Below are 14421 nucleotides of genomic sequence, written 5' to 3'. Positions count from 1 at the left end.
CTCCGACGAAGAAAAGCTCTGGAGTAATGTGCTACAAGTGCGGCAAAAGGGGCCATCTTCAGCTCAACTGTCCGCAGAAGAAGACCCAGATAGCAAGGATGGAAAGGATCGAGAAACAGATAGAGGAGCTGAAGAAGCAAGGGGCTTCGCCCCCTGCCCGGGATCAGGAATATGATTTCAAGACCAAACACCGCAGTGGAAAGATGCATGGGAATGCCGACGCACTCTCACGAAAGCCGTGTTCGGAAGACTACACACATTGTGTTAAGCAAGAATCTAACGAAGTAACATTAAAGCTAACAAGAACAAGTCCTTTGGGTCTCTGGGAGAATGATGCTATGAGGGAAGCTCAAGAAAGAGATGATGACCTTCGGCACATCATCACATGGAAGAAACGGGGTGACGTAAAACCAATCTGGAGTGAGGTTGCACCCACTGGCGCTGTCACTAAGGCGTACTGGGCTCAATGGGACAGTCTGATACTTCAAAATGGAATACTCTACCGCAAATGGGAGAAGACTAACGGCGAGAGTTCCACCTTCAGATAATTGTCCCAAGAATGAGGGTACCAGATGTTCTCCGTGAAATACATGATGGCGTATCAGGAGGTCATCTAGGTGCCAAGAGGACGTTAACAAAAGTGCGAGAACGATTCTACTGGTTGCATTGTCGAGATGATGTACAGGATTGGTGCCGCAAATGTACTACTTGCGCTGCCGTAAAAGGACCACAGACCAGGAGCCGTGGGAATCTGCGGTTGTATAACGTCGGTGCACCGTGGGAACGAATTGCAGTTGACGTAGCGGGGCCATTTCCTGCAACGGAATCGGGAAACAAGTATTTTATGGTCGTCATGGACTACTTCACCAAATGGCCCGAAGTGTTCGCCATACCAAACCAAGAAGCTACAACAGTCGCTTCTAAGTTAGTCGAAGAAGTGATATGTCGCTTTGGCGTGCCTCTAGAAATCCATTCCGATCAGGGCAGGAACTTCGAATCGCAAGTATTCCAGGAAGTGTGCATAATTTTGGGCATGCATAAGACGAGGCCCACCGCGTACCATCCACAGTCTGATGGAATGGTTGAGAGATTTAACCAGACCCTGGAGAGGCATTTGGCGAAATTGGTAGACGACAAACAAAAAGATTGGGATAAGTATATACCACTCTTCCTTCTGTCGTACCGAACCGCCGAGCATGAAAGCATAAAAGCTACCCCGGCGTATGTCAATTACGGTAGAGAATTACGAATACCAGTAGACCTATTGACTGGAGGGGCACCGGAGGGACCAAATACCGTACAAGACTATGTCAGTGATTTAAGGGAAAAAATGCGCTATATACACGCCTTGGTTCGGGAAAATGGGTTACATTCAAGCGAGAACATGAAAACCAGATACGACCGGAAATCGAACACGAGCGGCTTCAAGGAAGGGTCACTGGTATGGCTGCGTAACCCAACCCGCCGGAAAGGGAAATCGCCAAAGTTGCAGACCAAGTGGGACGGTCCATACAAAGTGGTTACCCGACTGAATGATGTGACTTACAGGATTCAAAAGCAACCAAGAGGGACATTCAAAGTGGTACACATAGAACGTCTGGCGCGTTACCATGGCAGTAACAACGATGCTCGGGACGAGCATCTCTAAGAGGGGAGTAGTGTTAAGGACACACAAAGAAACTAGCGCCATCTAGCGGCAACTGTTGAAACCACACAAAGACAGCGATAACATGAAACTCTCTACTCAATACTAGATGGCGTTAGAGGAACTACTGTGGAACTATTTATTTATTTATTTATTTACATAGGAAGCCAACGTAGTATACAGTGGTTTCTATCATAATTATATAGTTAAACAGAATATCTTACACTATACACCACACTTATAGGCTAACTCAGCATGCAATACACTTTAAACAGTTGCTTCGAAACTTATACTAACAATAAATATCTATCTTATGAAAAATTAACTCATCAATAAAAGTATAAAACCAACTATCAAAAAAAAAATTACAACAATTAAAACCCATGCTAAAACAGTAAAAAATATTTAAAAGAAAAAAGTTAAAATATGTAGGTATATGTAAAAAAAAAAAACAACGAAATACAACAATTAATATGATAATACATCGGGAATTCTATGAATAAATATAAAAATTATAAATGTAATATATCTATAAGTAAACGGTTTGAGGTACAAGAAATCAGCTAATTTAAAGTATAATATGGAAAGAATGTTCATAACTTCATACAGTAGGTAACTAATTTGAGTTCAAATGTAAAAAAAGCATCTTAACTTTTCTCTTGAATGCTTTCCCAGAATATCTAAAAATATCAATATCTGCATCCTCTTTTAAAATTGAATTATACAAGTTTATGATTCTATTTAAGCATGTATTCATGCCCAAATTGGTTCTAGCAAATCTGCTCACGAATGTTTGTTTTGATCTGGTAGTCCTCATAGGTTTTCTAGGGATTGCCAGTTTTAATCTTCGGACCAAATCAGGACAGTCAATATCTCCTCTAATAATTTTATTTAAAAAGCAAAGATCCAAAACATCTCTTCGTGTAGACAATGACAATACTTTATAGTGTTTCAACATTTTATTGTAGTTATATTCTAAATTGTCTTTATAAGATAATGCACGTAATAATTTTTTTTGTATTCTTTCTAATCTATTTTTGTGAATTTGGTAGTATGGGTTCCAGACAATTGAACAATATTCGATTTTGCTCCTGATGTATGAATTAAAAAGTACTATTTTTGTATATGATTTTTTGAAATCCTTTGTATTTCTAAAGATAAATCCCAGCATTTTAAGGGACTTTTTAACAATATCTTCTATATGTGGGATAAAACTTAGCTTCGAATCCATTAAGATTCCCAGATCATATATTTCATTAACACATACCAAGTTATTACCCCCAATATTATAATCATAATAAAAATTTCGAATTTTTCGACTATATGTAATTTTATAACACTTTTGGTGATTTAATGTTAAGTGATTCCGTTCACACCACGATACAAGTCTTTCTAAATCTGCTTGCATTTTTATGGAATCATCTGTTGTTGATATTTGTTTAAACATTTTTAGATCATCCGCATATAAATATATTTTAGAATGCTCGAAACACGTTAGCACGTCGTTTATAAAAATTCCAAAGAGTATTGGACCAAGATGCGATCCCTGCGGTACACCGGATGCAGCAATAAAAGTATCAGATTGATTTCCACCAATTACAACGTTCATTTCTCGATTATGCAAATACGACGTAATCCAATCAATAAATTTTTCACAGATACCGTAATTCATTAACTTTTGTAGTAAAATATTGTGGTCAACCACGTCAAAAGCCTTGGCCAAATCTGTGTAGATACAGTCTATTTGCCCGTTACTGTCCAGTACTTCAGATATATCCGTTACAAATGAGGCTAAATTAGAAATTGTGGATCTATTTTTTAAAAATCCATGTTGATTATCAATCATAACAGGTTTAATGTGCCAACTAAGCGATTTACATATAATGATTTCAAAAATCTTTGAGAAAACAGATAGTATACAAATGGGCCTATACTTAGTTATGTCCTTTCTATCTCCACTTTTAAAAATAGGTACAATTCTGGCTTTCTTCCAAACATCCGGAAATATACCATCTGCTAGGGATACTTTATATAAAATACTTAATGGATTTGCTAATGCCTGCGAGTAATTTTTTACAAAAACGGGTGGTATATTGTCTGGGCCTGCGCCCTTGTGTATATCAAGTTTATTTAATTGATCTATTACTTCCTGCTTTTCTATACCTACATTAGGGAGTTGTAAATTCAAGTTAGATTGAAGATTCGGGTGTTGATTTAAGTCTAGTTTACTGTCGTAAGTTACATATGCACTTGAAAAATGCAGAGCAAATTGATTACAAATATCTCTCGTATCAGTAAATTCACAGTCATTAAATGTCATTAACGCAGGATAGTCACATTTATTATTTCTCATTCTTTTTATGTATGAATGAAAATATTTAGGATTTATTTTAATATTATCTTCCACTGTCTGCAAATAATGACTATATTCTAACTTTATAATGAGTTGACATCTTTTTCTAAGTAGGTGGAATTCTATGTTATCAAGCGGATTCTTATATTTTTTATACAAAATTCTATATTTATTCTTCTCTGCTAATCTTCTAATTAGATTTTTTGAGTACCAGACTGGATATTTGTTTTTAATTTTGATTTAGTTTTTGGTATCATTGTCTCTATTACCTTACGCAACTCCATATAAAATATATCTACCATTTTATTTATATCATCGCAATTTTGAAATAATTCGGTCCAGGGTATTATTTTAAGTTTTTCATTAATAGCACTATAATCTGCTTTCATGTAGTTATATCGTATTGTTGATTCCGGCTTCGATGATAGTTGGAGACTATCATAATTACAGATAACTTCCAGAGACAGTGGTGGATGATGTTTGTCAACCTTACATGCTGAAAAATCGCTAATATCAACTTCAATATTACTTACGTTACTAAATACTAAGTCTAATTTTTTATTAAAAGCATTACTAGTACTATTATATTGTCTTAACCCTGACACGGATATAAAATCATTAATTTATCAATGTGCTAATTGTATTGAGGTTACTAGGGATCAAACTTTGTCCATAATCATTTTCTTTGTTCCATTTAATTACTGGTAAGTTAAAATCTCCAACTATCAACGTCAACCTTTGCCTATATATAATTTTTTCCACATTTTGTATGAATCCCTCTATTCTTTCATAGTTCAATGGTGGGGGCAAATAAACTCCACATAATGAGATAGTCTTTGCACCTAAAATTACATTAACCCACAGATCTTCGTTACTCGTTTCCCACGAGTTTACTCTGTGACATTTATGCCGCTTGGAAACAGCTATTAGAACTCCTCCACCGTCCAGGCGAGTAGAATTTGTAGTTTCACGATCTCTACGAAATACGTAATATCTATCATCTATAAACTCATTACTACTTATATTACTATTTAGCCACGTTTCCGTAAATACCAATATGTCGAAATCTGAATTTAGTATCGATTGATAAACTTCAACCGTTTTCGTTCTTATACCTCTCACATTTTGATAAAAAAATCTTATAGTATCTGACATAAAAAATATATTTGCATAAATGACTATATAAATAATTCAATACTATGTAGAATCTAAAAAAATAAAATAAAAAAATTATAACCAATGAGGTCCAATATCAATAATTTTATGGAATACAAAATAATAATAAAAAAGTACTTCTAATACAAAGTTATTCTAATGATTGCAATTGTTCCTTGGTCTTAACTACTATTAAATCACTAGATATAGATTTTCGTAAGAAAATTCTTCCGTTGCGAGTCCATACAAAACGATATCCTTTTTCTCTTGCAAAAATGCGTGTTGCACTGTGAATCTCTTTGGCCACTGCAGTCAAATTTTCCTGGACATAAATCGGAGCTTTTTCTCCTGATATTCCGATGTGTGATGTATTTAATTTGTTATCTGAATTAGATTTATTAAACTTAGCAACACCAGCCAGAAAACGGTCCCTCAGAAACTGATTCGCGAATTTGACAAGAACGGATCTAGGACGTGAGGAATTTTTGTTAAACTTAGCTATTCTTGTACACTTAGTTATTTGTCCTTCTTGTATTGGGACCTTTATTACGTTACCAATATTTTCAACTACGTTAACTAGATTTTCACTTCTAAATTCTGGGACACAATGTAGTTCAATATTATTTGATCTTAATTCTTAATAACTATGTAGAAGTATAGTCTCGAACACCGGGTACATGCGCGAACTTTCCAGAATGGTCTGGGCCTCGTGTCGGCCGATATAAATAGCCGCAGGTAGGCGAGCGAGTGCAGTTCAGTTTGAGCGATCTTCGAGGCGACTTCAAGAGCGAAAACTAGTGATCAAGAATGGTACTAGCGAAACCTACGACATTGGCTACGACTGAGGACATTGTGAGAGCTTAGTGTTTGAACTTAGTGCTTAGTGTTTGAACCTAGTGCTTTGTGTTGGACCTAGTGCTAGTGAATAAAGTCTTGAAAAGAGTCAGCAGTTCTTTCTCTCCAAATCCTTCGAACCCTAACACGTAACAATATCATATAAAAAATTGACCGCTCCAGCGGGATTCGAACCCGTGTCTCCGACTGACCGTGTCGGCCTGTATGGCCAATACAAATGTTTGGTATGTGCGGGGATCGAACCCGCAACCGCCGCAATCGTAATTTTAGCGCGACGTAAAATACAGAAAGCGCAGTCTATCAAAAAACCTCTAAATAAAAAATTGGTTTTAGTCTAAATTTGCACAACACCTATCGAGATGTAAATAAAATAGTCTGTTATCAGGACGTGCGGCAAGGGATTCGCAAAGAAGTGTAACCTGAAGCTGCACGAGCGCGTGCACTCGGGGGAGAAGCCCTACGTGTGCTCGCACTGCGGGAAGGCCTTTTCGCAGCGCTCCACGCTCGTCATACACGAAAGGTACCGCGCCCGCTACACCCAACACCTCATTCCTCCTCATTGATATAGTACTATGCCATTTGTAATACAAACTTGTATAATACCATACCAAATAACCAGATGTGAACAGGTCAAAAACGAGGGACGTAATAAGAGATGTCAGTAAAAAGAAAAACTTGTGCATCAACGGTATATTTCTAAGAAATACAAATTTTGTATATCACCAAAGTATAAAAGTCTTATAAATAAACAATAATGTTAGCGCGACGTAAAACACAGATAGTGCCATCTATCAAAAAATCTTAGAACTAAAAAGTGGTTTTAAGTTCCAGTGTATACAAAATAGTAAAAATAAACTCCGTAACAAAAAAAAAATGTACATGTATTTAAATATTGTAACAGTTATTAAGGTAGCCGCAGCAGGAAATATATTGCTCGAAATGTGGAGTCCCTGACTGGGGAAGTATCTCGACCTTACAGAAGATCACAGCTAAGTAATACTGCTTAAAAAAGTGTCGTGTTCCTGTGGTGAGTGAAGTGACCAGCACTCTTGTGGATGCTTCTGGCGTAGTAGGTGTCCGGCAATCGCTCACCACCCGGCGAGCCGGGCGCTCGCTGCCGACAGTCGTATAACCGGCGCCGCCCGCAGGTACCACAGCGGCGCGCGGCCGTTCTCGTGCTCGCTGTGCGGGCGCGGGTTCGTGGCTCGCGGGCTGCTCACCATGCACCTGAAGAGCGCCTGCGTCGACCTGCCGCGCCCGCACCCCCCGCCGGCCCCCGCGCAGCAGCGGCCGCTCAAGTGCGTCCACACACACACTACACACGCACACACAACACACCTCACCATGCACCTGAAGAGCGCCTGCGTCGACCTGCCGCGCCCGCACCCCCCGCCGGCCCCCGCGCAGCAGCGGCCGCTCAAGTGCGTCCACACACACACTACACACGCACACACAACACACAACACACCTCACACCTCACCATGCACCTGAAGAGCGCCTGCGTCGACCTGCCGCACGCCCTCCCGGACCCGCGTAGCAGCGGCCGCTCCAGTGCGTCCACACACGATCACACATGCACAAGTAAATGCACACGCGCGCACACACGCACAAGCAAATGCACACGCGCGCACACACGCACAAGTACATGCACTCGCGCGCACACACGCACACACAACACACACATGCGCGCGCATTTACACCCACACACAGAAACACACACGCACACACGTACGCACACTACACTAAACAAACTCATGATCACCAAAATTGCCATCAGAACCTTACTGAATTTAAGAAAAAATATCTCTATTAATGTAAAGTAACATTTTCTAATGAAGAATTAATGTATGGAGCAGCTCAACACAGTTCAAACTCGACTCAACTCAGCTCGACTTCTCAGCAGCAGTGCTAATCGACAATGTTCACATTGCCGATAGATGGCGTAACGTGTATTTTAAATTGCACTATGGCTTATGATATTGTACACGAAGCAAACCTACACTTCGATGTTTACATTTTCATATTACACTAGCTGTGTCCGCAGTACACACGAGTTTTTTTGAGGAAAAAATAGCCCATAGCATTTCTTGGCAAGTGGGCTATCCAACACAAAGTATCCAAATTTGGATACTTTGTGTTGTCAACGAGTCAATCCTGAAATTAGCGCGCAAACTTTATAATATTAGAATAGATTTCCTCCGCTGCACCAGATGCCAATTTGCACAACTGTATGTAATACAAGAATTATGTTTTTTTCAGATTAAGTTCCCGATAAGGCTGTGGAGGTAGTGATAAATTCGAGTGCTCGCTATATGCCCGGCGTGGTGGCTGGGGACTAATGTATAAATATTATTTAAGAAGAAAATCAGATTACTATTATATAAAAAAATGTCTTGAAGTATCATTAAAATGAAATCTCTCATCTGCAACAAGATTTAGATTTCGTCTCAACTAATGCAGAAAATATTAAAAAATATTCTTGTCTTGACTGATAGGTCGTCATTTTATTTATTCTAGTTTTCTAACGTGGACGAATCCAAAATTTTAGTACACAGAATCATCTAATTGATCTTGACCACTAACTCTATTTAATTATGACGAACAAATAAAATATATATATAAAAACATTTTATATAATAGTAAATGATAAAAGCGATCGTCCCAACAATGTATGTAAATAAGATAATAATGAGACACGACGACTTAAACGTTTTCCTACAAACACTTACCTCACTCTGTGTAGCACTAGCTTAAGTTTAAACTAATTATGTATGAGGCTGACCTTAGTATTGCCGTCTCGCTCTCGTTGCGTAACTGAGAGAGATAGCATGATGTATCAATACGTAATTATGTATATATAGTGTATACCAACAATTAAAATGTGGCCTAAAAAAATTCGTGCACCAAAGCTCCAAGCGTTTTTCTCATATATTAGGAATTTTAATTATTTTTTGTATTTGTATGATTTTAATGTAACACCCGCAAATTGCTAATGCGCTCGCCATTTTTGTGATGATAACGCTCTCACAAATAAAGTAAATTTAGCATTTCTGCTTTTACCCAGTTTTAATTTGTGGATTCATATTATATTTCCTTTATACTTTTTAAATTATTCAATAATTAAGTTGTATTGGTTTGCTATTGTTAGTTATTTAATCAGTTCCATTAGCTTAGTGTCCATTATCCTCCCTTTGTACCTAATGAATATATTGTCAATATTTTTTCTTTCTTTGATATGTATCATTTCTATTTTTGGTGTACAATAAAGTGTATTATTATTATTATTATTATTATTATTATTATCGTGGGGACGTTTGGGCGACATGGTTCTAGCCCATTAGCAATTTGCGGGAGCTATACAATGCTTAATGTAAAACTTCTGGCAAGTTTACAGTAGTTTTCCTTCTATTGCGTATTTATAATACTTACCGGTAAATTACAAAACGATTCAATTGTTGAAACATGTCAAAGACGTTTAAATCTAATGTTTTTGTGAAGAGGTTTCAGATTTTTTTGTTATACCGATGTAAGTGATACCCGGTTGAAAAATTTAATTCATAAAAACTTCTATCTATAAAATCAAAAAGATTATACGTTTTCTTTTTAATTTTCACTTTATTTTTCTAATAATACTCTAAATAAATGAATATGGCCTTACGTACGCATTTAATACCTATTTTCAAACAACGTGATGAACGCCCGGTTGCTGTGTTGTAAATTTAACAGTTCGTTAGTAAAACGAACCGTTTTGTAAATAGCACCGGGCGTTGAAAGACAATTGCAGAGCTTACTATTTTATTAATCTGTGACTTAAGTTAGATTAATCCGCAATGTTTCACTCGTTTTAAGACAATACGTACTCCTACAGTAATATTGAAATTGTATTTATTGCATACCTCATACGATTTTATATTTAATTGTCAGGTATTATGGCATATCGTGAAATGTATAGGTGTAACTATAGTTCGTTAAGAAGATTGTGACTTATCGCTGTCATTTACCTTAGCCACGCCTCCTGAACAATTAATTTAATCGTAGTAAATTAGAACGCCATGTTCAAATAGAGCAGTTGAAGCAAGCCTTTCCAGAACGTTCTGATTTGATAATTCCAGCCATGATTCAGCCTGTAATATCTCATGGCTAGGCATTTGGGGGTGCGAGGAACAAGATGTTCAGATCCTCGTTCGCCATCGCAAAGGGAGGATCCTCCGACCAGACGGGTGTTGTGTCTGGCGGGCTAACGCCCCGACGGTTGTTGTCGGGATCTTGTATATATACTTAATCACTTTGAAAACTTTGATAGCGCGATGTAGCATACGTCAGTTTTCTCTAATTACGTAGTTTTGTAGTCGTTCGTATTTCGCGCGATAGATGTTGCCACAGGCATATTACTTTTTCTCTATGTAGGAGAAGGATAGGAGCTTAATTCATAGCGCTGCTCTATTGGATGATGGATTAAGCTCAAAGTCAAGTGTTTAAGATAATAACTGGGGACGATAGCTAAAGTCCTAAGCCTCTCCGAGGCCCGGTGGGAGGCTCACAGGAACATACACCCAGACCGGAAAAATATTTAGATACAAATGCGTCCTAATTAACTAAGATATAATTAGTCGAGAGGTGTGACTAATTGTAAGATGGGTAAAAGCGATGACTCACTATTTTCTTACTAAATCAAATATTTTAGTTTAGACTAAATAATTTACTATCAATTACGCAGTTTGACACGTGAAATTTTAATGTTTAAAAGTTGTCAAATTTTCTGAAACCCTTAGAAATGATTTAACTTTGTGTGACGCGCTACAAGCGCTGTATTTTTAATAATTATATGTGTTACGTTTTACGCTATATTGACCAGGTAATTTGTACTAATCTGCACACTTGATTAAGAAATTATAATTATTTCTGAGTCATTAAAAATAGTCGATCCTTCTAATAACTTGAACTATGAAAGAACCGTGTCCCGGATAGTACGAGTTCTGGGCCATGACGAGTTCCGAAGTACCTTATACATCATTAGATAGTGCATAGCCTATAATCGATAGGATACATCGTTCTTATGAGCGTATTTAATGGGCATACCGTGTTAGCAAAGAAGTCAACTGAGTTATATTGGGGTGGCAGAAATCTATTTCAGTCAATTTCGGTAAAAGTAAAAGAACTATTATTTCTTAAAGGAAGGATTCAATCTAGACAAGTAAATAAATCACAATACTACGTTTATGTCATGACCAACAGAATCATGGAAGGAAAAGACTCAAATAAAATCACTCTATTGTACCTGCAAAAATTGGACTCGAACCGTAGGCTGTTGCGCTCACATAGCAACTATTATTTGCTACTCAGGGTATGCAAGGCCTCTGACACAGCCAATAAAAACTGCATCAACCGAAATGGGAGACATAAGATTTGACAGTACCGATGAAGAATCCTCACAGATCAATTAAGTCACCAATGTTGGCTTTTCTATAATCATACGCCCACTTCTATAACAATGATATTTTTCCGTGAATGTATTTGTAAACCACTACCCGTTAGTATGAGATTCATCAAAGCACGCACCATGACCCAAATCGGGACACGGTTCTTTGACAGTTTGACAAAATATAGTTTGGCATCATTTTTAAATGGATATTTGTGTAAAAAACTTAATAAGGTCGGTTTAACAAGTAAAAGGAGAAATAATAGAGAACTTACCTGATCGTATTCCGTAAATTATAATATAAAATGTTCATAAAATCGAGGAAGTAATAAATTTATTTAGATTATATTCTCGTGTGTTACATTCGAGATAGCGGTAAGGTCACGGACAGTAGCTGTAAATAATAAAAGAGGTCGTCCATTCAGCACGTGATGTTTTTAGCAATTTTAAAACCCCCCACTGTCGTGATATGTGGTGAGATTTTAGACTCTACGATCAGTGGCTTATTTAAAAATTCAGCGCCCCAGGTCAATGAAGTTGGGCGCTCCCATAATTTTCAGCTTTCCTTTTTAAAGGATTTAGAAATAAATATACATATGATATTTCGTGATTTTTTTCTGGACCCCATGGGGAGGGGAGGTTTCCCCTCACGTGATGAATGGACGACCCCTAAGTGAACAAGTGCCTCATGTTGTGATATGACTCCTGTTTTCTACGTGTATTTATTGTGTAGCTGGCGCGTATACTAGACTTTTGATCACTGCGCATTTTAACCGAGGAATGACTAAAATATGAAAATTGTACGATTTTGAATTTAAGGTCTTTATATCAATGTCAATGTTTTATATTTCTTATTTGGAAGTTTCAATAGTTTTCTTTTTTTTTGTAATTGATTATGACTGGGTTTCTAATTATTATTTTTAATTATATCTTCTATAGACTTTGTATTTTATTTTTTATTTTCATTTTAACTATTGATTGTTTTGAATTTTGCTTCATAAGATTTATTTTCATTGAGATTTTAATTTTAGTCTGTAATCTATCTGACACACGAAAACATCAACATTTTAAAAATAAATTACTTTCATAAACTTTGTTGAACTTTATGTTAGTGCGCTTATTTAACTTTGATACTTGACGAATAAAAAATCTGTGTATGTCCAAATTCGTATCTGACTAAGAAGTTGCTTCGAATATAATTTTTATTCGAAATTTGAATACATTGATTAATTTGCCACTAGTGATATTTAAAGGATCAAACCGAGTTAATATTGAATGGAGCAATGGCACTATACTTAATGAATAAGTACTTATTATTTTCCTGCAATTTTTTAGTTAAATTTTTTTGGATGTTGGACTATAACTTTTTAAAATTAATCAAATTGCTAAATTAATTTGACATCTTAGTGTCTGAATGAATAAAGAAACAAAAAAGGAACTCGATTAGATGTGGGTTGCCTTAGCAATATTTTACGATTTTGATAATAATAACGAAAATCTATTTTCGGTCCTTAGCACAAACATTAAAATTGTCATTTTTATATCCTTGAAAATTTCATATCAGTAAATTATTATCTTTGATTATATATAAGAAGAATTTCGATTATTCGAAGGTTCCCTAGAACAAAATTGTATCTGAAAAGATATGTATTTCATAAAATACAGTAAATAAATGCTTCAAACTCAGTAGACCCGAAAATTAAATCCTGTGTCAGATAAAACGCAAGCGCAAGTCAGACAACGAAGAATCTGCATGGCTACGAGTATCAAAATCCAGAGAAAAATATCTGTATTAAAATGGGCTTCAAAAGCACTTTTAAATAGTAATATTAAAAATTAAATTCTTCGTTTTTAATAAATGGATTTTAGTTAAGTGAAAGTACCGCCGATTAAGAAATTAGATTCTACTTAGAAGTCAGCAAAAAAAACTCCGCAGATAGTACAGATGTATGTCGTTGTCTGGGCGTTTGTGCTTGGGGTCCATCCATAAATTACGTCACACAAATTTCTCGATTTTTCGACCCCTCCCCCATCCTTGTCACAGATGCGCCCCCTACCTAGTGTGACGTCACATATTTTGCATGAGTAAACTGATGACAGTTTCGACAATATTTTTATTATCATTTTAATAAAAGTCAATTCGCCAATAATACAAATAAAACTTTTTTTTTAGTTATTGATAGTTTGTTTACATATAATGTACTTATGTTTTGATATTATTATATTTGGAAATGTGATGTCACACAATTTGGACCCCTTCCAACCCCTTGTCACACAATGTCACACCTCGTCGACCCCTACCCCCCCCCCTTAACGTGTGACTTAATTTATGGATGGCCCATTTTGGGGTGCGTGTACCGGCCTCTTATTGTTCTAATTCTAATCGGAAGCGTCGAGTGTGAAGCGTTATTATATGTCTTTTTCATTTATGAGGTAATATGCTTGGGAGCCGTCGAATTATTTATCATAGCTTCGTCTGTATCGGCGCAGATTAAACTATCCAATGTTTCGTAACGGATCGACAAGTATCAGTGAGATGTCAGAGCTACACTCAGTGGTTCTAATTCTGCGCAGTGCGTCATTTTATTCGATTTTTGTTGTAAAATACTGTTTAATACTTCTTCAACGAAAATTGTTTGAAAATAAAAATATTTAAATATAATTTATTTTATTTAATCCATAGTCAATTAACCCTTTTTTCATAACGCTGGAAAATGTATTACGCACTGGCCCCGCCGCTCGGAGCCGACAAGAGTGTGGGGCTCACGGACGCGAACGCGCACGGACTACCCACTAAAACCAAGCGGTGCTCATCGTCATTGTGGGGCGCCACGGGATTTACGGTTGGCCGCCTTCGTCTAAAGAGCACTTAGGGGCACCGTGAGCTCTCTATTACCCCGTGGCGAGTGAGAGCGACAGTTCCCTCTCTCCAGTCTATTGTGGAGGGCGAAGGAACACCTATTAGCGTCTCCTTCCCCCTAGTCATCTCCTGCG

The 14421-nt window shown here is 37.0% G+C and overlaps 1 protein-coding gene across 1 annotated transcript in view; it reads left to right on the top strand.

The window, feature by feature from the left end:
- LOC123666379 (gastrula zinc finger protein XlCGF26.1-like) overlaps positions 1–7316 on the top strand; it is a gene marked incomplete at its 3' end in the record, with an annotated part of 39368 nt that extends 32052 nt beyond the window's left edge. Inside the window, exons 7-8 of the mRNA XM_045600474.1 lie at positions 6394–6528; positions 7157–7316. Coding sequence (XP_045456430.1) covers positions 6394–6528; positions 7157–7316 — 295 coding nt within the window. The remainder of the gene's footprint in view (positions 1–6393; positions 6529–7156) is intronic.
- Positions 7317–14421: the final 7105 nt, after the last annotated feature.

The sequence above is a fragment of the Melitaea cinxia genome, chromosome 26 (genome assembly GCF_905220565.1).
Source record: "Melitaea cinxia chromosome 26, ilMelCinx1.1, whole genome shotgun sequence".
NCBI classification, from domain to species: Eukaryota; Metazoa; Arthropoda; class Insecta; order Lepidoptera; family Nymphalidae; genus Melitaea; species Melitaea cinxia.
This window is presented reverse-complemented; position numbering and strand designations above follow the sequence as displayed.